Raw genomic sequence first — 22,218 nt, forward strand, 5'->3', positions numbered from 1 at the left:
TTTTTTTTTGGTTTGAAGTTATCCGGAGATATTATAATGTCATCATATTTAAAATAATTTGTTTAATTTTACTTTATAATAACTAAGTTTATAAAAAAGAGACACAAGAAGATTTTTTGTGATACTATTATTGGGCATTCTCCTTTATCACATGCAGGTTTCCTCACGATGTTTTCCTTCACCGTTGAGCACGAGATGAATTATAAAGACAAATTAAGCACATAAATCAGCGGTGCTTGCCTGGGTTTGAACCCGCAATCATTGGTTAAGATGCACGCGTTCTAACCACTAGGCCATCTCGACTCTTTATTAATATTAATATAATAAATGTGAAAGTAACTCTATCTGTCGCTCTTTCACGACAAAGCCGCTGAACCGAATTCGATGAGATTTTGTATGAAGTCAACTTAACCTCCAAGAAAGGACATAGACTACTTTTTTTGCCTGACACATAACAACCAACACCCTAAAACACGAGTAAAGCCGCTGGCGATTACTAGTATCAAATATTGAAAAGAATTAACATTATACGACGACTACTGTATTTCGTAAATTTAATTAAAAAAATATGTATTATACAGTTATTTTCTTAATGTTTATTTTTATTAATATCGTTTATAGGCCAAATCAGCTTGTGAAAAGGTGATACGTCGTGATATTGCACGCACCTACCCGGAGCACGATTTCTTCAAAGAAAAAGACGGCCTAGGGCAGGAATCCCTTTTTAATGTAATGAAGGCTTACTCGCTCCACGACAGAGAAGTCGGCTACTGCCAGGGCTCTGGGTTTATTGTTGGACTTCTGTTAATGCAGGTAGGTTCTATGACTATAAAAATAAACACGATGTCTCTTAATGGTATAATTAAATATGTTACTTATTGCTTTACTTATTACTTTCATTGAAATATACTTGAAATTATTGATTTGATATTTAGTAAAACCGTTGTATTTGAATTTGGACTTAATTTAGTTATTACAAATAGGTATATTTTTCGTGTACAGGAATTGAATCCGCGTCCCCATAACAATAGGTTTTCTTGATCTACAATACCATAAATGCGATAGTAACTTTCTCGTTATTGCTCTTTCACGGTTAAACATTGGAAGCGATTATTATATACAATTTTGTATGAATAAGGATTGCACTCCAAAGAGTATAGATTAATTTTCATTAACTAAATCTACGTATCTTTGCCTTTGTCTTTTATTTATTTATAACAAGCACACTTACAACATACATATTGAACATTGACAGTTAAAGTGACTACATTAAAACATCAGATTTATATATATTAAAACATTTTGATAACTAGTATCTCATAAATTTGACGACCACCGTGGTCGAGTGGTGTGTACACCGGTTTTCAAGGGTACGCCACTCCGAGGTCCCGGGTTCGATTCCCGGCCGAGTCGATATAGATTATCATTAGTTTTCTATGTTGTCTTGGGTCTGGGTGTTTGTGGTACCTTCGTTACTTCTGATTTTCCATAACACAAGTGCTTTAGCTACTTACATTGGGATCAGAGTAATGTATGTGATGTTGTCTCAAATCAAAAATTTAAATAAAATCTATTAAATACTATGTGGGGATGTTTAACAGATGCCTGAGGAGGAAGCGTTCGCAGTTCTGTTGAAGATAATGCAGCATCATCGTATGCGAGACATGTTCAAGCCAAGTATGGCTGAACTTGGTCTATGCATGTTCCAACTCGAGAATCTCGTCCAAGAACTCTTACCCGATCTCCACGTACACTTCCAATCACAGGTTCGTTATACATTGTTACATTTTGTCAACATAAGTCAGCAAGGGTTGCCCAATGTCAAATCCGTAGTAAGTAGTAAAGTTACACAAATTAGATGTAGCATCGGTAAATGCAATGGAATTAAATTGAAAACGATTACTGCCGATTTTTACAACCAATAGAAATAACTCCCTATCGCGCCATTCGACGCTATTCGTCGGTATAGATTCACGCGTCAGTGAAAGCAAGTGCATGTAAATCGACGTGTCAAATCAATGAATATATTTGGTCATATGATATTACAAGTTATTACGTTTGTGCAAAGATTATATTCGCATGAGAAATAAATATTGATAATTTGGTATAGCGTACTCAATTCGGACGAATTTTGCCGATGCGACATCTAAGTTGTGTCGTACTACGACATTCCCCAAAACAGATTGTCGAACCAAATCAGTAGATTGTACCTTACCACCTGACAGAAAACCTTCTATTCAGTTATTGTTTCTTTTTACTGGAAGTCTCAAAAGCAGAAAAGCTTAAATGCCTTGACTTCTCAACAAAGTTACGCCTTTTTTCATTTCGATATCAGTCTCCGTATTGAATACATCCTTAATGGCTTTGAGCCAGATGTTCTATTGTCTTATGTTATTGACATAAAAGTATCAAGCAAAATTAATCGCAGGTATTCTCTCTTACTTCTGTTTAATACATCAAATGTCGAATGTAAGTAATATGATATTTGTGAATAATTACAAACCTCATATACAGGATATCACATAATATGTGTGATATCAACTCAAAGTAACTTATTCTATATCAGTTTTACTCCATACTTACTCAATAGACTAAGGAATAAAGCCTCTAGCTTAAAGCTAGATGATAAAAGTAATGTAAAGTAACAGCCTGTAAATTTCCCACTGCCGGGCCAACGCCTCCTCTTCCATTAAGGAGATGGTTTGGAACATATTCCACCACGCTGTTCCAATGCGGGCTAAATAATAGTCTAGCCTAAAGCCAGAAGCATCATTCTTTATTTTATATAAAATAGTTTGTTTTACTCTGCACGTAGGTTACTTGATAATAAGTGGTCACGATCGTTCATAGATATTGGCGCTGTGAGAAATATCAATCATTTCTGCCTAATGCTTCACCAATCTTGGAAACACTTGAGGTTCACTGACCCTTTACCCCAAAATACAACAATACTTAGCATTGGTCTTTGACGGTAGAATATATAATGAAGTAACTATCAAACAAAGCCCAAGAATCAAGTAAATCTGATATGAAAATTTAATTGGGACAAATGTCCCACTATTGGAAGAAGATATCTATCTCCTATAATATAGTTGGAATTATTTCCACCATGATTCTTTAATGCCCTTCATTTGTATACTTTTATCTGAAACCTGCAGGTTTCATTACTACCCAAAATTGCGCATTGATATACAGTTTAGTAGTGTATCCTGATAAATTGACCTTGATAAATTTCACGTTTTTTTAACGACTGACTTATAAGGCTCATGACACAAATACTTGTATAATCAATATTTGTGCTATTAAGTACAATCAAATTCCATTCGAGATGCACCATATAGTCGTCAATTGTCAAATTAAATATATTTATTTAAAGCTAGTCTACTTTTAAACAACAATATATGATCTATTATAAATAAAATAATACAACAAGTGGCTTCCGTGGTTGATTTGTGTGTACACCGGTTCTTATGGGTACGCCACACCGATATCCCGGTTTCGATTCCCGGCCAAGTTGATATAAAAAAGCTCATTAGTTTTCTATGTTGCCTTGGGTCTGCGTGTTTGTGGTACTATCGTTACTTTTGATTTTCCGTACCCCAAGTGATTTAGCTACTTATATTGGAGTCAGAGTAATGTATGTGATGTGGTCCAATATTTATTTATATATATCCAATGCAGGATAAGAGTATTGTGATGTGGAGAGTCTTAAAGTAGTCGATAATCGTACCTTCACTTTTTTCCCGTTCAATCGGATTATCAGATTGAAAGCATTATGATTTACGATATTAGTAGTATTGTAATTGACTGACTCTTGGGAGTCGAGATGGCCCAGTGGCTAGAACGCGTGCATCTTAACCGACGATTGCGGGTTCAAACCCAGGCAAGCACCGCTGATTCGTGTGCTTAATTTGTCTTTATAATTCATCTCGTACTCAGCGGTGAAGGAAAACATCGTGAGGAAACCTGCATGTGACAAATTTCAAAGAAATTCTGCCACATGTGTATTCCACCAAACCGCATTGGAACAGCGTAGTGGAATAGATTCCAAACCTTCTCCTCAAAGGGAGAGGAGGCCTTTAGCCCAGCAGTGGGAATTTACATGCTGTTGTTGTTGTTGTCTTTCTTGGGCTTTACTATGTAAAATATGAACTTCTGTGGAATTTAACGGCGCACAGGCGGAATTATTCTTGACAGCTTAAAAGCAGCTAACTATTTAAATGTATGCGACACTGAATTATTCATATTCCAATTCGAAAACCTTGAACTGCCAGACGAAATAGAGAATATTACAAAATCGCAGAGTACGGAAATATTTCGCGCCCGTAGTGCATTCATTAGTCATAACAGGTAGCGCAAGTGAATATTGCATTAGTCAGCGTTTCTAGATATTCATTGATTTGAATGATTTAACAATAATTGTTAACCGATCATTGTGAATGTACTTTTGAATATGAAAATTTTTGTCGTAATAAATTAATATTGTGTTTTAGTAAAACTGACTTTAAATGACTGACAAAAATGCTGCCGTGTGTTTTCCAACAAAGTATAATAGACCCATATTCATGAAAATTAAAAGAAATAATGTTACAAAATGTATACGAGTGTACAGTCTTCACAGATGTATACGTAAATAATCTTATTGCTGGTTATAGTCATTTGGTGGGTTAGAGAATTCTTATTTGGTAATTAATACCCCCCAGTTCATAAAAATGTTTACAGAAACACAGAGATTAATGTTGAAACATTGCAAAACGTAAAAATTGGTAGACTTTGTTATATTTTTAACTTGGTGACATAATAGTGTCGAATAACCTTTTTTTGGTAACTTTTTTCCAAGACGGTGGCGCGAGCGACGGTTTTTCAAGGTCGCAACTCTTCAAACGTCGAATATTATTTAGGATATTGAACTGTACCTAGAATTATCCATATATCTCTATCTATCCATATATATCTATATCTAGAATATCCCATTCTACCAAGTTAGAACTTTCCTTGGCTTGAAATGACCCGAAAGCCGCCTGTAATGTACTGTAATTACAGATTCCAATGATGTTACAAGATACTGTGATATTTACTAAATACATCTTTTCAACAGAGCTTCAGTACATCAATATACGCAAGCAGTTGGTTCCTGACGCTGTTCACGACGACACTCTCGCTACCGCTGGCCTGTCGTATCATGGATGTGTTCCTATCCGAAGGCATAGAGATCGTGTTCAAGGTCGCTCTGGCGTTGCTCACGCTTGGCAAAAACGATCTTTTGTCGCTCGATATGGAAAGCATTCTAAAGGTAATCAACTAATTGGTTATATTTTGCTTTTATTTATGTTAGGAAAGAATATCGTGTGATTACATTCAGTCAGCTGATTGCAAATGGTCACTTTTGGTAATAAACATTGCAAGAATTAGAAGTCATTTCTTAAACCAATATTCCATTAGCTATATGAGGTATAATATACGTTATCTCTGAAGTCTTTTTCGGTTGAAATACAGTTTCATTTCAAATGAAAAAAAAACGTATAATATTTGGCAGTAAAATGATCCAGATAATTTTATCTGTACCATAATTTTAATTAAATTATTATCAAAAGTATTATTAAGCAGTGCTCATTCTCTCAAAACTGTCATTACATATGTCTCAAACAATCTTAAAGCTGTTACTAGATTATTGTTACTATATAATAATAATAATATTCATAAAAAAACCTCAAACAGATTCAATTTAAATCAATATATTTGTGATTATATTGTTGTTGTTGATTCATGTAAATCAATTTTGAAGTGTATATCTAAACACAATATTTAATCGACAAACAGATAAATAATAATCGATTCTACGTTCAACAATAAATAATCACTTAAAATTGTCGTCGTTATCATCTTATCAATAATTGTTTTTCGATAACAGTACATGCAGAAAGAGTTACCGTCGAAGGCGGAAGCAGATCAGGACGCCTTTATGAATCTCGCATATTCGATCAAAGTTAACCCTAAGAAGATGAAGAAGTTAGAAAAGGAATACACGGTTATAAAAACGAAGGAGCAAGGAGACATTGCTGTGCTCAGAGTGAGTGGGTTTTTACCTCTTGATAGATCGCTATCAATATCTGATGTTATTATTAGTATTGCGTCATGAATGGACGTATTACTCATTCTAGTATAAACATTATCAGTAAATTTTTAAACAAATTTATATGATGTTCAAATGGTATGTATTATATAAACACAATATTGTTTATTAATATATATGTGCTTCTGATTTTCTGTATGTTTGTTTGTGCATATAAATAATCAATGAAACTTATGCAATCTTGGTAACGTTTATCCTCATATTTATTTTTTATTTATAAGTAAAAGTGTCTTGTCTTTATGACACCACTTTTTGCCCGCGGTTTCGCTCGCCTTTTAGAGGTTGGTTGTAACGTGTTAGACTAAAAAGTAGCTTGCAACGCCATTAAGGGCAACAATGAAGCGAATAAGATAAATAGAAAATAGCAAATAAAACATATACACGTGCAAACTTTCGCGACGATCGAATTTATATATTAAAGTAAAGTAAAGGCCTCCTCTTCCATTGAGGAGAGGGTGTGGAACATATTCCACCACGCTGTTCCAATGCGGGTTGGTGGAATACACATGTGGCAGCATTTCAATGAAATTAGACACATGCAGTAATCCTCGCGATGTTTTCCTTCACCACCGAGCACGAGATGAATTATAAACGCAAATTAAACACATATACATAGTGGTGTTTGTCTGGGTTTGAACCCGCAATCATCGGTTAACATGACATTTTTATGTATACGACATTTAATCAGAGTATATAAAAGTCTATTAAAATTAAATATTTGATATATATAACAGTGTCTCCGTCAAGAGAACCGTCTTCTCAAACAAAGGGTGGAACTCCTCGAGAAGGAGAGTTCGGCGCTTGCGGAGCGCTTGGTCCAAGGTCAAGTGGACCGGGCCGAGGGCGAGGAGGAAACGTTCGCTTTGGCGCGGGAGGTACAGGCGCTGAGACGAGCCAATATGGACGCCCAGCAGCGACTGGCGGTGGCCCAGGACGAAATCAGAAGCTTGGAAATGACCATCGCAGAGGTACACTCGAAAACTTATTATTAACTAACTTTTGCCCGCGACTTCGTTCGCGTGGACTTCAGGTTCGTCCCGTCTAGTCTAGTAATCGCTTAAAATCGCTTCGTAAATAAGTCATTATTTCTCGTACAAAGTATAGGATAAAAAATGGTTATTGTGGGTTATTCCTAAGAGATAAACATATACCACCAGGGACTTTTTTGTAGACCTTTTTAAGTTGTACAATACAGTAGTACATTGTTTTGATCTATCTTGTAGGATTCAGTCAGCGTTTGCAATGTAAGCGCAAAAATGTGTTTTTTTACGACCTCACATTAGAAACCTCAAAAATTGTAGCCTATGTGTTATTCTGATGTATAAGCTATATTGTGGTAAAGTTTCACTCAAATCCATTCAGTAGTTTTTAAGTGAAAGAGTAACAAACATCCATACATCCATACATACAAACTTTCGCCTTTATAATAGTAGTAGGATAGGCTATTTGACTGGTTTTCTAAAATCCATTTTATATTATTTAGTAGAGGTTAAGGAACCCAGCAAAAGTTAATTTTTTTTATTTCTCGTATAGTACGACACAACTTAGATGTCGCATCGGCAAAAATCGTAAAACCGATCACATCCGAATTGAGTACGCTTTTCCAAATTATCAATATTTATTTTCTCACACGAATATGATCTTTGCACAAACGTAATAACTTGTAATATCATATGACCTAATATATTCATTAATTTGACGCGTCTGTTTACATGCACTTGCTTTCTCTGACGCGTGAATCTAAAGCGACGAATAGCGTCGAATGGCGCGATAGGGAGCTATTTTTATTGGTTGTGTAAATCGGCAGTAATCGGTTTTATTTTCATTCCATTGCATTTTCCGATGCTACATCTAATTTGTGTCATACTATACATATTTGCCGAAAAATATCATATTAAAAATTCCATATTTAAATAACGCGCGAAAACGCTACTTGGACAATATGGTTCAGCAAAGGGGTCGTTGACGTCACTTTGCTGTAATTTAATCTGTGGTACATATAGTAGAAATGTAAGGTTTACAAGAAAGTGACTTCATTATAAGCCCGGCCAATCAAGAGCGTTTTGTGTCACGTGGCAAACGTTTGAAAAAATTTTTATCTATTGATTTTTGAATAAATTAAGTATTATTTTCAAGTTTCGTTAGTAAATAACCATTTTAAAACTCATAATATACACTGATTACAATAATTCACAATTTATTTTTCGTATTGTCAAATAGCCTATTCCAGAAAATACTCCGCTCATAATACGAATTCGACTGAAATAAATGTTGTTTATATTAATAATTGCAGAGAATATTTTTTTGTAATGCCTAACTGAAAATATTTCTACATCAATATACAAAGGGCTTAACCCACACTGGAACCCTAGAGCACGTATTTTAAGACCCTGGCGGTCAACTTCTTTTCTTTATCCTCGACTCCCTTTGCTTACCATTTCAAAAAGTCATCGTATGTTGCCTTTAAATTAGTAACATATAAACTGCTAAAAAGCTTACGACAGCATTAAATATTTTTGACTAATGGTAATATGTGGGTACTAATAATTAATACAGTACATCTCCGATAAACTTTCGCCATTTCAATAAGATAGGCTTAAAAATATTAGCTAATTTGTATATATTCCTCTACTTGGTTGTCTCGTACATGGTAATACATCTTGACGCTCGAACTAATGCAAGCCTACATCAATTAACCGAGAAGGTATATATAAATATCTTTAGCAACCAATTATGAAGAAACAACAAATTTCCTGCTAAATTTTCCAGAACAATTCCCGTCAATCGTCTCTAGAAGGGACAGAAGGTAACAACGCGAAAGGCGAAGAGCTCGCACGGTGTCTCCAGCGGGAACTGGTTCGCGCGCGACTCGACGCAGCAGAGAGGCAGGCTGCCGAGAGGGAACTGAACGCCAGGATCGCGGAGCTGGAGAACGAGAACAAAATACTAAGGAAACAACGCGTTGACAATAATGTTGCTCACTTGCAGGTTAGTTACGTTTCCCACGCGTGGGCAACCCACACAACATGGTATAAAAAAAGTCTATACATACACCTTCCCTTGAGCAAGGTTATATATAGGTTATGTATTGCGCATTAAATGAACATTTTTAAACCAATATATAATATCAGAGATTAGAGCGTTTGTCCAATAAGCAAAACGTTGTATAATGATAATGATGAATGTTATGTAACTAATAATTGTATAATTGTAATAGAAAAAAAGAACTTAGTTAAAGGATGTTTTTAATTTGAAAGATAATATTTATTTTAGTTCAAATGGGGTTAAAAAATATAAAAGTTGCTTAAAGCTTTTTTTCAGCAATAATAATTTGCATAGAAATTTCGCAAGGAACCAGATGATGATTCTCATTTGACCGCGTAACTGACCAGTTGATTGTTAAATATACATACGCAAGGTTACATCACAGTGTTCCTCTGCGTGGTCACGCACTGTTATATGAACTATAAATACAAATTAATGTGTATCAGAGCGTGGCTTTAAACCGTATCTCCATTAAAAATCTACTTTTTCTATCAACTGACCCCACGCTCCACGCTATGCATAATGTAACACATTAATTAAAAAATATATACTATTAGAGTCATTTGAATTTTTAATTTATGTAAATTTATTTTGAGTTAGAGTTATGCGAAAAAAAAGACCTAATTAAGTACCACTTATACAATTTGAGTGTGTTCTTCATGTAGGACGAGTTGATAGCAGTAAAACTTCGCGAAGCAGAAGCTAATCTGTCGTTAAAGGATCTACGACAACGTGTCACAGAATTATCAGACGCTTGGCAAAAGCATTTGCAGGTAATATCATAATAGAGACATTTTAAGTTAACTAATGCTCACAAATTGTTGATTGATTTTTTTATAATATAATTACTGAAGCGATTTTGATGTAATTCAATTTAAACACAGCATAAATCCGGAGAACTGGTAATGGGAAAAGTATTGACCATATTTACTTTAGGAGTGCAATAACATCCCCTATATTTCATAGACTAACACACACACAAAAAAAAATATTTTTAGTATAAGTTGGCGGACGAGTATATGGACCACATTATGGTAAGTGGTCACCATCACCCATGGACAATGACGCTGTAAGAAATATTAACTATTCCTTACATCGTCAATGCACCACCAACCATGGGAACTAAGTTGTTATGTCCCTTGTGTCTGTAGTTACACTGGCTCACTCACCCTTCAAACCGGAATACTGATCACTGTTATTTGGCGGTAGAATAACTGATGATTGGGTGGTACCTACCCAGACGGGCTTGCACTAAGCCCTATCACCAAGTATAATTATTAGTATTAATATTTATTCATTTATATCCATTTGAGCAAATCAAAAGTTTAGAACCAATTCATATTTAATGTTATTATTTAATTATCATTATTAATTGAGTTCAAAGTTTTAAGATTAACAATTACAACAACAACAGCCTGTAAATTCCCACTGCTGGGCTAAAGGCCTCCTCTCCCTTTGAGGAGAAGGTTTGGAACATATTCCACCACGCTGTTCCAATGCGGGTTGGTGGAATACACATGTGGCAGAATTTCTATGAAATTTGTCACATGCAGGTTTCCTCACGATGTTTTCCTTCACCGCTGAGCACGATATGAATTATAAAGACAAATTAAGCACATGAATCAGCGGTGCTTGCCTGGGTTTGAACCCGCAATCATCGGTTAAGATGCACGCGTTCTACCCACTGGGCCATCTCGACTAATAAGATAAGATAATTTGTTATATGTAAATTAATATACAGGAACACAAACAAGAGGCGCCGCCGCCGCCCGCTCAGTCGAATGTCGTATCAGATATAATGGCAACACCTAAGAAGTTACTGCGTGCATGGGAAGGCAGGTCCACGGACATGCAGAAGCTTGAAGAGGAATTAATGACCATTAGGATAAAGGAGGTCGAAGCACTTACTGAGTTGAAAGAGCTCAGACTAAAGGTAAGAGCTAACGAACTATTGATCTATGTTTATAATACTTGTAAGTTATAATAAGTAGTCAATATCAACTACAACCACAATTAGGTCAGATGCTATGTCTCCTCAATTTACACTTGCACTTTTTCGAAACAGCAATTGTCTCAAAGTGTTCGTTATCTATTTTGTTTAGTAACAATTATATTTCATTATACTTTCTATCTGAAATTTTTTCGTGTAACACGTACTGTTCTGATGAATAAATCATTTGTTCGTCAAATAACAAAATTAATTAATTACAGTTTCATAAAGACTAAAGTATCTAATAGGCTATTTGACTGGTTTTCAACCGACTTCCAAAAGGAGGAGGTTATCAATTCGTCTGTATTTTTTTTTTATGTTTGTTACCTCATAACTTTTCACTGGGTGGACCAATTTTAATAATTTTTTTTTTTGTTTGAAAGGTAGTGCTTCCCGTGGGGTCCCATTTTTTTTTTATTTTTTTCCGATGATGGTATCCATATGAAAACGACATAAGTCTTAAATTTGCATTATGTATATGCGCGACGAATAGGTGAATAACTGAAAATAACGTCAACCAATTTTGATAATTCTTTTTTTATTATAAAATATATACTTCAAGGGTAATTTGGTGAAAGTTTGGTAAGGTTCTGAGCACAGGATCCATGACAAAGTAACGGAACGGAAGGGAACGGAACAATTCTGAGGAGCACGTTAGCGATACTCAGTCGAATCTTTTATTTATAGGTTATTTGGACATTTGAGTCACCTTCCGTAATGTGGTTATGTTTATGTAATTATCATAGTCGAATATTATAATCAACTAGCTACCCACCCCAGCTTCGCACGGGTGCAATACTGATACTAAATATACTACAGAATTTGTTTATTTACGACATCACATCGCAAACTTCTAAAATTATCAGTGTTTCTTTACTATATTGTTCATGTATTATATACACAAACCTTCCCCTTGAATCACACTATCTTTTAAAAAAAACCGCATCAAAATCCGTTGCGTAGATTTAAAGATATAGGGACAGAGAAAGCGACTTTGTTTTATACTATGTAGTGATGGAACTCCTATACGGCTCGCAGTTAGGGTGCGATATGGGGCAGAATTTCTTACTATCTTTAATCAAATTTTGTGTATGTGATGTGATGTCATATGATGTCCAAAATATAGTTGGTCTTTTTCAAAGTTTTTTTGCTGAGTTCGATTACAGCTCTTTCGAGGGATCCTTGTAGTTTACGCCGCGTGACGTATTAAATCCGCATTTTCGAAAGTCTATTTTTGCTTTATTCGCAAGTTTCCTTTGAAATTGTCCTCGAAGTAGTTTCTGACTCATATAAACGGAACGCTTAATCTATCCATATTAAAAAAAATTAGTTAGTCAAAATCAGCTTCACTTAAAATCAAAAAATAAATAAAAATTTTAACAAAAAGAAAAACCGACTTCAAACAAAACACTATTTTAAAACAAATGAATATGCACGAAAAAGTAATAAAAATAATTGCGTATTCAACATATTTTTTAGAGTCTTCCTAAGTTAAATGAAATGAAAAATATTATACTACTTAAAAGTCGATTAACGATTATATCATGTAGTTATAATTATTGTTATATTTGGAGTCGGTGTCAGCCAATAAAACCCTACAGTATATCTATCAAAAAACAATACGAAAATACTTTAACAAATATGTTTTTTACAAATTACCTTTTATACAATAATATACTGGATCAATCAAGGGGCTCATATCGCTTCTATATTTTGATTGTTGGGGCAAGGGCACCGTGGCTGACACCGGCTCCAAATATACCAATAACTATAACTACATGATATAATCGTTAATCGACTTTTAAGTAGTCTAATATTTTTCATTTCATTTAACTTAGGAAGACTCTAAAAAATATGTTGAATACGCAATTATTTTTATTACTTTTTCGTGCATATTCATTTGTTTTAAAATAGTGTTCTGTTTGAAGTCGGTTTTTCTTTTTGTTAAAATTTTTATTTATTTAGAATCCATTTTATATTATTAAGTAGAAGTTAGGGAACCCAGTAAAATTCGATTTTTTTATTTCTAGTACATATTTGTCGAAAAATATCATATTAAAAATTCCATATTTAAATAGCGGGCAAAAACGCTACTTGGACAGTATGGCGGTGCAATGAGGTCGGTGACGTCACTTTCTCGTATTTTAATCTGTGGTACATATAGTAGAAAAGCAAGTTTTACACGAAAGTGACTTCATGATAACCCCGGCCAATCAGAAGCGTTTTGTATCACGTGACGAACGTTTGAAAAAATGCATTTTTATTTTCAAGTTTTGTTAGTAAATAACCATTTTTAAACTCATAATATACACTGATTACAATAATTCACAATTTATTTTTCGAATTGTCAAATAGCCTATTTACAGTTGCACTTTTTCGAAACAGCAATTATTGCAAAGTCTTCATTATCTATTTTGTTTAGTAACAATTATATTTCATTGTACTTTATATGTGATTTTTTTTCGTGTAACACGTACTGTTCTGATGAATTAATCATTTGTTCGTCAAATAACAAAATTAATTACAGTTTCGTAACATATCTAATTAGGTATTCATTGCTTAATAAAATGATGATTGTGTTCTGATCATCACAGGGCTCTCAATAGAGATCCAAGCACAGGGAATATTTTAATAAACATGTGTGGGCGAAAGTAATGACGCACTATCTGTACCCTAAATCTCATCATTCGATGGTTCAGTAACCTGATACTCTCCGTACAGGGTTAAGATCTACAGCTTTACGTGCTTACCACGTAGAATAAATAGTGCCAACTTCTGCCAATACGAATTTCTTAACAGTAAAACGCAATATAGTTTTATTGATCCAACCTGGGTATCATATGACCTTGATATTTACAGTATACCACAATAAACAACTAACAATTCAAAACAGAAAATGTTAAATTCTTACACCTATAAACAATCAATTATATCAGTAATATAAACAATTGATAAGTAATTTAATAAGAATTTTAATAGTGCCTCAAAACGACTGACTACATCTCTTAATTAAGAATAATTTAATTTGATACAGAATTCTATATATCGAGTTTATGTAACTCATTAATTTAATCAAAATTAATCATTAATGTTTAATTATTATTACTACATTTATAAATGTGCACTTAGCATTTTAAGTAAAAAAAGAAGCTGCTTGTTAAAATTTTTTTGTTTCACTTTTGTTGTTGTAGCGAGTAATAGTAATTAATAGTTAAATTAGCACGTAGTGTTTGCTTTAAAAATGATTTTACATAGTCTTTGTATGCATATCATCTAATTGTATATTTATGTTAGAATGACAAATGTAAAATCGCTAGCAACCCAATAAATGAAAAAAAAAAAAAAAAAAAAAAACACTGACGTAATGTTTTGTAAATTATTTTTTTCAGGAAATGGAGCTCCGGACTATTATTAAGTAGAAGTTAGGGAACCCAGTAAAATTCGATTTTTTTATTTCTAGTACATATTTGTCGAAAAATATCATATTAAAAATTCCATATTTAAATAGCGGGCAAAAACGCTACTTGGACAGTATGGCGGTGCAATGAGGTCGGTGACGTCACTTTCTCGTATTTTAATCTGTGGTACATATAGTAGAAAAGCAAGTTTTACACGAAAGTGACTTCATGATAACCCCGGCCAATCAGAAGCGTTTTGTATCACGTGACGAACGTTTGAAAAAATGCATTTTTATTTTCAAGTTTTGTTAGTAAATAACCATTTTTAAACTCATAATATACACTGATTACAATAATTCACAATTTATTTTTCGAATTGTCAAATAGCCTATTTACAGTTGCACTTTTTCGAAACAGCAATTATTGCAAAGTCTTCATTATCTATTTTGTTTAGTAACAATTATATTTCATTGTACTTTATATGTGATTTTTTTTCGTGTAACACGTACTGTTCTGATGAATTAATCATTTGTTCGTCAAATAACAAAATTAATTACAGTTTCGTAACATATCTAATTAGGTATTCATTGCTTAATAAAATGATGATTGTGTTCTGATCATCACAGGGCTCTCAATAGAGATCCAAGCACAGGGAATATTTTAATAAACATGTGTGGGCGAAAGTAATGACGCACTATCTGTACCCTAAATCTCATCATTCGATGGTTCAGTAACCTGATACTCTCCGTACAGGGTTAAGATCTACAGCTTTACGTGCTTACCACGTAGAATAAATAGTGCCAACTTCTGCCAATACGAATTTCTTAACAGTAAAACGCAATATAGTTTTATTGATCCAACCTGGGTATCATATGACCTTGATATTTACAGTATACCACAATAAACAACTAACAATTCAAAACAAAAAATGTTAAATTCTTACACCTATAAACAATCAATTATATCAGTAATATAAACAATTGATAAGTAATTTAATAAGAATTTTAATAGTGCCTCAAAACGACTGACTACATCTCTTAATTAAGAATAATTTAATTTGATACAGAATTCTATATATCGAGTTTATGTAACTCATTAATTTAATCAAAATTAATCATTAATGTTTAATTATTATTACTACATTTATAAATGTGCACTTAGCATTTTAAGTAAAAAAAGAAGCTGCTTGTTAAAATTTTTTTGTTTCACTTTTGTTGTTGTAGCGAGTAATAGTAATTAATAGTTAAATTAGCACGTAGTGTTTGCTTTAAAAATGATTTTACATAGTCTTTGTATGCATATCATCTAATTGTATATTTATGTTAGAATGACAAATGTAAAATCGCTAGCAACCCAATAAATGAAAAAAAAAAAAAAAAAAAAAAACACTGACGTAATGTTTTGTAAATTATTTTTTTCAGGAAATGGAGCTCCGGACACAAGTGCAGGTGTCGACGAATCAGCTTCGAAGGCAGGACGAGGAACTGAGGCAGCTGCGTGAATCGCTCGACTCAGCGCTCCAGAGGGAACGGACGCTGCAGACCAGGCAGAGGGAATTCCAGCACAAATATTCGGACCTGGAGAGCAAGGCGAGTATAGTTAAAAAAGGCTTCATTTTCAATACAAGATTATACAAACAATAATATATAGTTAGTATACAACAACAACAACAACAACAGCCTGTAAATTTCAAACTTCTTTTTTTATGTTATAGTTTGGTGGACAAGCAGATGGGCCACCTGATGGTAAGTGGTCACCATCACACATAGACAATGACGCTGTAAGAAATATTAACTATTCCTTACATCGTCAATGTGCCACCAACCTTGGGAACTAAGATGTTATGTCCCTTGTGCCTGTAATTATACTAGCTCACTCACCTAAGGCTTTTCTAAGGCCTCCTTTCCATTTCTAGAAACTTGGGAACATATTCCACCACGCTGTTCCAATGAGGTTTGGTGGAATACAAATGTGGCACAATTTCTATGAAATTAGACACATGCAGATTTCATCGCGATGTTTCTCTTCATCAACGAGCACGACATGAATTATAAACAAACGCTGTGCTTTCCTGGGTTTGAATCCGCAATCATCGCTTAAGATGTACGCATTGTGACCACTGGGCCATCTCGGTTCAATATAGTCAAACACAGCATATAAAATGAGTTGTGAAAAATATTAACAGCTGAGCTCTTTTCAATTTTCATTAAATTTATTTAATTACTCATACAATCGTATAATAAAATATACCCATGTATATTATGTTGCGTAATATCAAAATTTGTTTTCTAATTATGTTCTTGTTCTCTCTGCCTTTGCGATGGTTTATATTATATAAATAAACTTAAATAGCTGTGACTTTGTTTACATAAGTATGAAAATGCACCATTGATTACGCTTAGCGAGCTATAGCAGCGAATTCAGCTTATACGATTTCGTATGTGTTATATAATACTTATATAATCTGCGTTTATTAATATACTCTATTCATTCTTGATATAAATCCTTTTTTGATGATATTTGTATTCACAATCTTGAAAGTATGAACTTGTATTGTGTATACAGATAACATATACCTAAGCTGATGTAATGTTATTGATAATCTAACTGTACTAGCGCTGCTTGCGATTTTTCTGTTTGTTATCATGTATTGTTATGATTATTATTTAATATAATTAATAACCCACAGGCGAAATATGAATCAATGCAAGCTAATATAAGAAACATGGAGGACGCTCAGAGAATAGCCGAATTAGAAACTGAAGTATCAGAGTATAAGTTAAAAGTAAGTTGTTAAATGTTTAATATACATAGAAATACATAAAACGGCTAAGGTCGAGTCAGACTTACACGCGAAGGGTTTAACGCAACCTATTAGGTAAACAAGAGTATGTTTACACATTTATGGATATCGAGCAAAAATATAACCCTTATATAGTTTATTTTCTTTTAGTTTTTTTAGTTAAAGGGGCAACATAAATAAATAATTTGTGAAAATTTCAATTGCTTAGCTATCATGAGATAAGACAGATTAAAAGTCTTAGTAATAGTCTCCCGTTTTACCCTTTGGGAATGGAACCTTAACTACTGAACATATTTAAAAATGTTGTAATGATGTCTTGTCCACCTACACAAGAATAACTTCAAAATCAGAGATATAAGTCTGAAAAACAATCGAAGTCAATATATAACAATAATTCATTACTCTGCTAAGCTGATATCTGTAAACAAATATATTCTGTTTAATTTGTAAAACAATGTGCAACTACATAAGCAGATATATTTATACGTAATTATATACAATATGAATAAAAATATTCGTAAATATGTGTAGTAGATAAAAATTACATTATAATATTACGATATAACTACATCGAATGTACGATTAAACCGGTGGGTCAAGCGGAAATAAGATCGCCAGGTGTCCTGCCTTAGCCGAACATGTTTTACTTTTATGTTAATCCGATAATATAGAATGAGCGAGGTCACTCATAATAATGATCATATAATATTAACATCCAGTTTAACGTGTATCCAACTTTTAAAACAGGAAGGATCATATTATCGGGTTTATTTATTACAGAATTTGCCTTTTGTATTTTAGCCTGGCAACCCTAAACAGAACGAACTCGCTTTATATAATGTTACTACTTGTAACAAAAGTGTTTTGTAAAGTAATTGCATAATAAATGTATTATTAATTTATTTTTTTAATTTAATTCAGAATGAAGTGATGGCGACTGAGGGAGAATTACGTTGTAATAATATGGACGATTCAGACCGGGTTCGCGAATTGCAGGAACAAGTCGCCGAACTGAAGGCTGAGGTAAATTACGTTTCAGTAAACTATTTTAGCATTATCTATGTATAAAATCTGATGCGATTGTATGCAAAGAGGTTGATTACGTTTTAAAATAAGGTCGTATACGTTTTGATATTGAAGGTCAAGATATATAGATAAATATTTCTTAAGTCTTAGGTAGTCAGGAAAAGGATCAAGTGTTTGGAATATAATTACCGTATCTGTAATCATATTCAACGCTTACAAACTATAAATAGTTGAGGCACGTTTTAAGACTACCATCAATTATATAAAGCGAGAAAGTAGTTACAATTTGAAATTAATTTATATTAACCATATATGTATGTCAACTAAACATTATATTTTAAAGGTACTTAAAATTTTCCTGACGATTAATACAGTTTTCAATTAAATCGTGTTGAAAATATAATAACATTACAAGTGTTATTAGTTTGGAGTTATTTAAAGCATTTAGGCCCAGAGTCTAATAATAATTCAAGTAAAACAGTTATATATTTATTAAACGAATTCGAATTTACGATGACGTCATTAAGTTGGTAGTAAATGTCGTAGGGCATTCAGGTACCAAAGACTAGCTTTTTGCTAGAACGACGCTGATACGCATACAAACTTTACGACGATGACTATTGTTGATTAAATGTTTGAATTAATCTAGATTATTCGGCATGAAACAGCATGCCTAGCGTCATATCCCTAGACTCCTTCTAATTTTTTACTTTATTTACGCTTTTGTCGCTAACAGAAAATTTTGTTTTATTAACTAGTAATAATAAATAGCCCTCTAAATTCCACTTAAAAATATTTCTTTATTTAACAATACATACCCGACCACATTTACTACTAACGGAATCTTTAAAACCAATTCGTCAACAAGACTTACTGAAATTGCCTTAAATACTTTTTTTACATTACGATTTAAAAAATAAATAATTTCAAAAATCGAACGAGTTAAGCCTATAGTGATTATATTCTCCGTATTTGTAATTAAAGCTTTGTCAATTATAGGGGTCATAGTCGAGACATATTCGATCAAAAATGCATTTTGACTGAGGAACAGTTTCTAACATTTAACACATTGCTTCGCTTTATAACCCTGCTGCATTTAGTTGAACAAGGTTAAAGTTTTCAAATGAATACTCTAATAATTCTCGTTTATGTACTTTGAGTTCAAACAGCTGTTTGACCCTTTATACCTAATAATTATATAATCGCAGTTCAACCGAAAGAAATTGTATATAAATTCTATATATTGTGTGTATGACGTTTGAAATTAAAATGTTTCCAGAAAGTTCTCGAAGTATCCAATTGTATTAATTGTTTTTTTTTTTTTATTTATATACTCGGCAGTTTCAACTAAATAGCACAGGTCTGGTTCAGCACGTCGTACGACATGCTTTGTAAATAATCACATTGAAAAGCACTAATTCTAACATCTCATGATTGAGCTTATTTCTATCGACCGATAATACATTCACATGTGTGTGTTATAGTGTTAAAAATGATTGGATTGGTTGGTAAATATTAATGAATTTGAAGATTGGTGTCGATAAAAGAAATTACATCGATAAACTACTCTTAAAACGTTTTAAACTGTCTTTTGTTTTATTATTATAAATTTAATAAGATTTCAATGTATTTGGTGATGATTGTTTTTTTTTTATTATTTTGAATACTTAAATTAATTACGCTATTGATTTATACATACTTTTTCATTTATTTTTATAAATGAGCGTAATTTTTGAGGAGATTTTAAACGACCAACAACCAACTCTGTCACCGAATATGATCGTTTGAATTCGAAGTAATCTCTGAATGTTGAAATTTCGATTTTCAATTCTTTTATTGTCATTGTCAAACCGTTCTCTTTTTACTTAATATATTCGAAATGATAAAAAAATAATAATAACTAATAAGTTTAACATTTCGATGGCAGTTTAATATGTTCTTGAGGGTAGTTCGAAAAGTGTTATGTACATTGCTTTTGCGTGTCTGATACGTTATGTTTGCACAGTATCCGACACCGATCACAACGCCGGACGGAGAGCCCTGGAAGTGGTTCGACGATGCGCGAAATTATTTACATCAGTACGTGTTTGTCTGTGTGTTGACCTTGACATTGACTACAGACACACGTTTAAAGATTACATAGATAGTCGTGTACAGAGCTAAATACCTCTAGCTTCTGAATGCACTTGCTTCAAGCTTCTGAAATTACTAAACACTGAACGCTCATTGGTCACTAAATGCGTCATCAGCTGCCGGCAGCCAATAACAATTCAGATTAAAATCTTATTATTTACTCTCATTAATCCGACTTTGATTAGGGTTTCAGAAACTGGACGTGAGTGTATCTAGTACTGTAATAAAAAGCGAAATATAAGGTTTATTTATTTATGTATGTATATATTACATAGCTGATATTATAATGAAATGTTTTACTTGTATTTTATAAATTTAGTATTGATTTTTAAAAATATATCGTATCGTATCGTAAAAATTGGCAAAGAAATAAGCACCACACTCATACCACCAGCAACCAACATTTCACTATCTGTGATTTAGGATATTCAATTTGTTTGAAAATTATTATATGGTGGTATTATTTATTATGATTAGCTTGGTTCATGTGTCGATAATATAACACGTAAAATACAAAGAACACACAATAGTTTTACTATGATGATGAATAATTAAATTATTACCACTTGCAACATCGAATAGGTAAATGAAAAGGTCAACACACGAAAATTTATCACATAATATTTATTAGTCGCATCACAGTCGCGTGGTTATTATTTTATTTGTTTTCTTTTTGTGGTCATTTGACGTTAAAGGAGGAATTTTTCGATTCGACCTGTATGTATTGTTATCGCTTGACTTTTAACCACAATTCCATTGGTCATATTAAAATATTATTGTTCTATGAGTTATTTTACTTTAACGCGACCGTGGATTGGAGCCTCATGTCAAGACTTCGGCAGGGACTTAAAATCATAGCGTAATTATTGACAACGTATTAATAGAAGCTGATGATAATTCTGCATTATCTAAAATTTTAATTTGCTTACTAATCTTTTCGATAATTTTAGATAAAAAAAACAGCACGTGAACTTTGAATCGAATGCCAGAAGTGAAACCTCTTTTAGCGCTATAAACTCTTCGAAAAATTGGTTTTAGAATGTTAAATTTCGATATTCAAAATTTAATTCTAAAATCGCCAAAGAAGTTTCATTTCAATAAATAAAATAAATTTATAAATATTTTATAATGGCCAAGGGATTAATTATTAGTTGCTCAATTTTTTGTATTTATTTATCTTGCATGTCGCTCATAAAAGATAATTGTGGTTTACATATCGCTTCCATACATATTACGTAAATGCTCACGTATTACATATACCCTGTCACTTGTCTTGTGTAGATATAATCCTGTATTATAGAAGTTCTCCTAAATGTATTCGTATTATATACCAAGTATATTATATATATAGAATATATAGAAAATTTGTTTGAATAGAACCTGAACGAAATAAAACAATAGGATCTGCAGAATAATTGTTGAATTAATTCGCTATCAACCTCATGAATAGAGGCTCGTTAGTCTGGACTGGATGTAATCGAACCCGGACCCGATCTGGTAAAAATCCAAAGCAAATTGATCATTTGATCATTAGAGCGTAATCCACAGCCTAATTAAAAATTCGAAGTAATTTAATTGCATTATAATGTCAATTTAATATTTCATTTAAAATTCGAATTAAAAGAGTGAGTCATAATATTTAAAAACAAATTTTTACCCATCAACTTTCGAAGTTTTGGGTAAAAACTAC

At 32.9% G+C, this 22,218-nt stretch overlaps 1 protein-coding gene across 7 annotated transcripts in view; it reads left to right on the top strand.

Annotated features, from left to right (window-relative positions):
• LOC124543254 (ecotropic viral integration site 5 ortholog) overlaps positions 1–22,218 on the top strand; it is a 52,535-nt gene that overhangs the window by 24,509 nt on the left and 5,808 nt on the right. For 6 of the 7 annotated variants that reach the window (XM_047121411.1, XM_047121408.1, XM_047121410.1 and 3 more), the window contains 11 exons: positions 622–813; positions 1,602–1,766; positions 5,099–5,293; positions 5,912–6,070; positions 6,868–7,101; positions 8,903–9,121; positions 9,844–9,951; positions 10,920–11,111; positions 15,988–16,155; positions 17,256–17,351; positions 18,291–18,392. In XM_047121411.1, the coding sequence (XP_046977367.1) occupies positions 622–813; positions 1,602–1,766; positions 5,099–5,293; positions 5,912–6,070; positions 6,868–7,101; positions 8,903–9,121; positions 9,844–9,951; positions 10,920–11,111; positions 15,988–16,155; positions 17,256–17,351; positions 18,291–18,392 (1,830 nt within the window). Of the gene's footprint in view, positions 1–621; positions 814–1,601; positions 1,767–5,098; positions 5,294–5,911; positions 6,071–6,867; positions 7,102–8,902; positions 9,122–9,843; positions 9,952–10,919; positions 11,112–15,987; positions 16,156–17,255; positions 17,352–18,290; positions 18,393–20,400; positions 20,475–22,218 lie in introns of all 7 variants that reach the window. The other variant, XM_047121412.1, reaches the window with a different exon arrangement.

This window comes from Vanessa cardui, chromosome Z, assembly GCF_905220365.1.
Source record: "Vanessa cardui chromosome Z, ilVanCard2.1, whole genome shotgun sequence".
Lineage (NCBI taxonomy): Eukaryota > Metazoa > Arthropoda > Insecta > Lepidoptera > Nymphalidae > Vanessa > Vanessa cardui.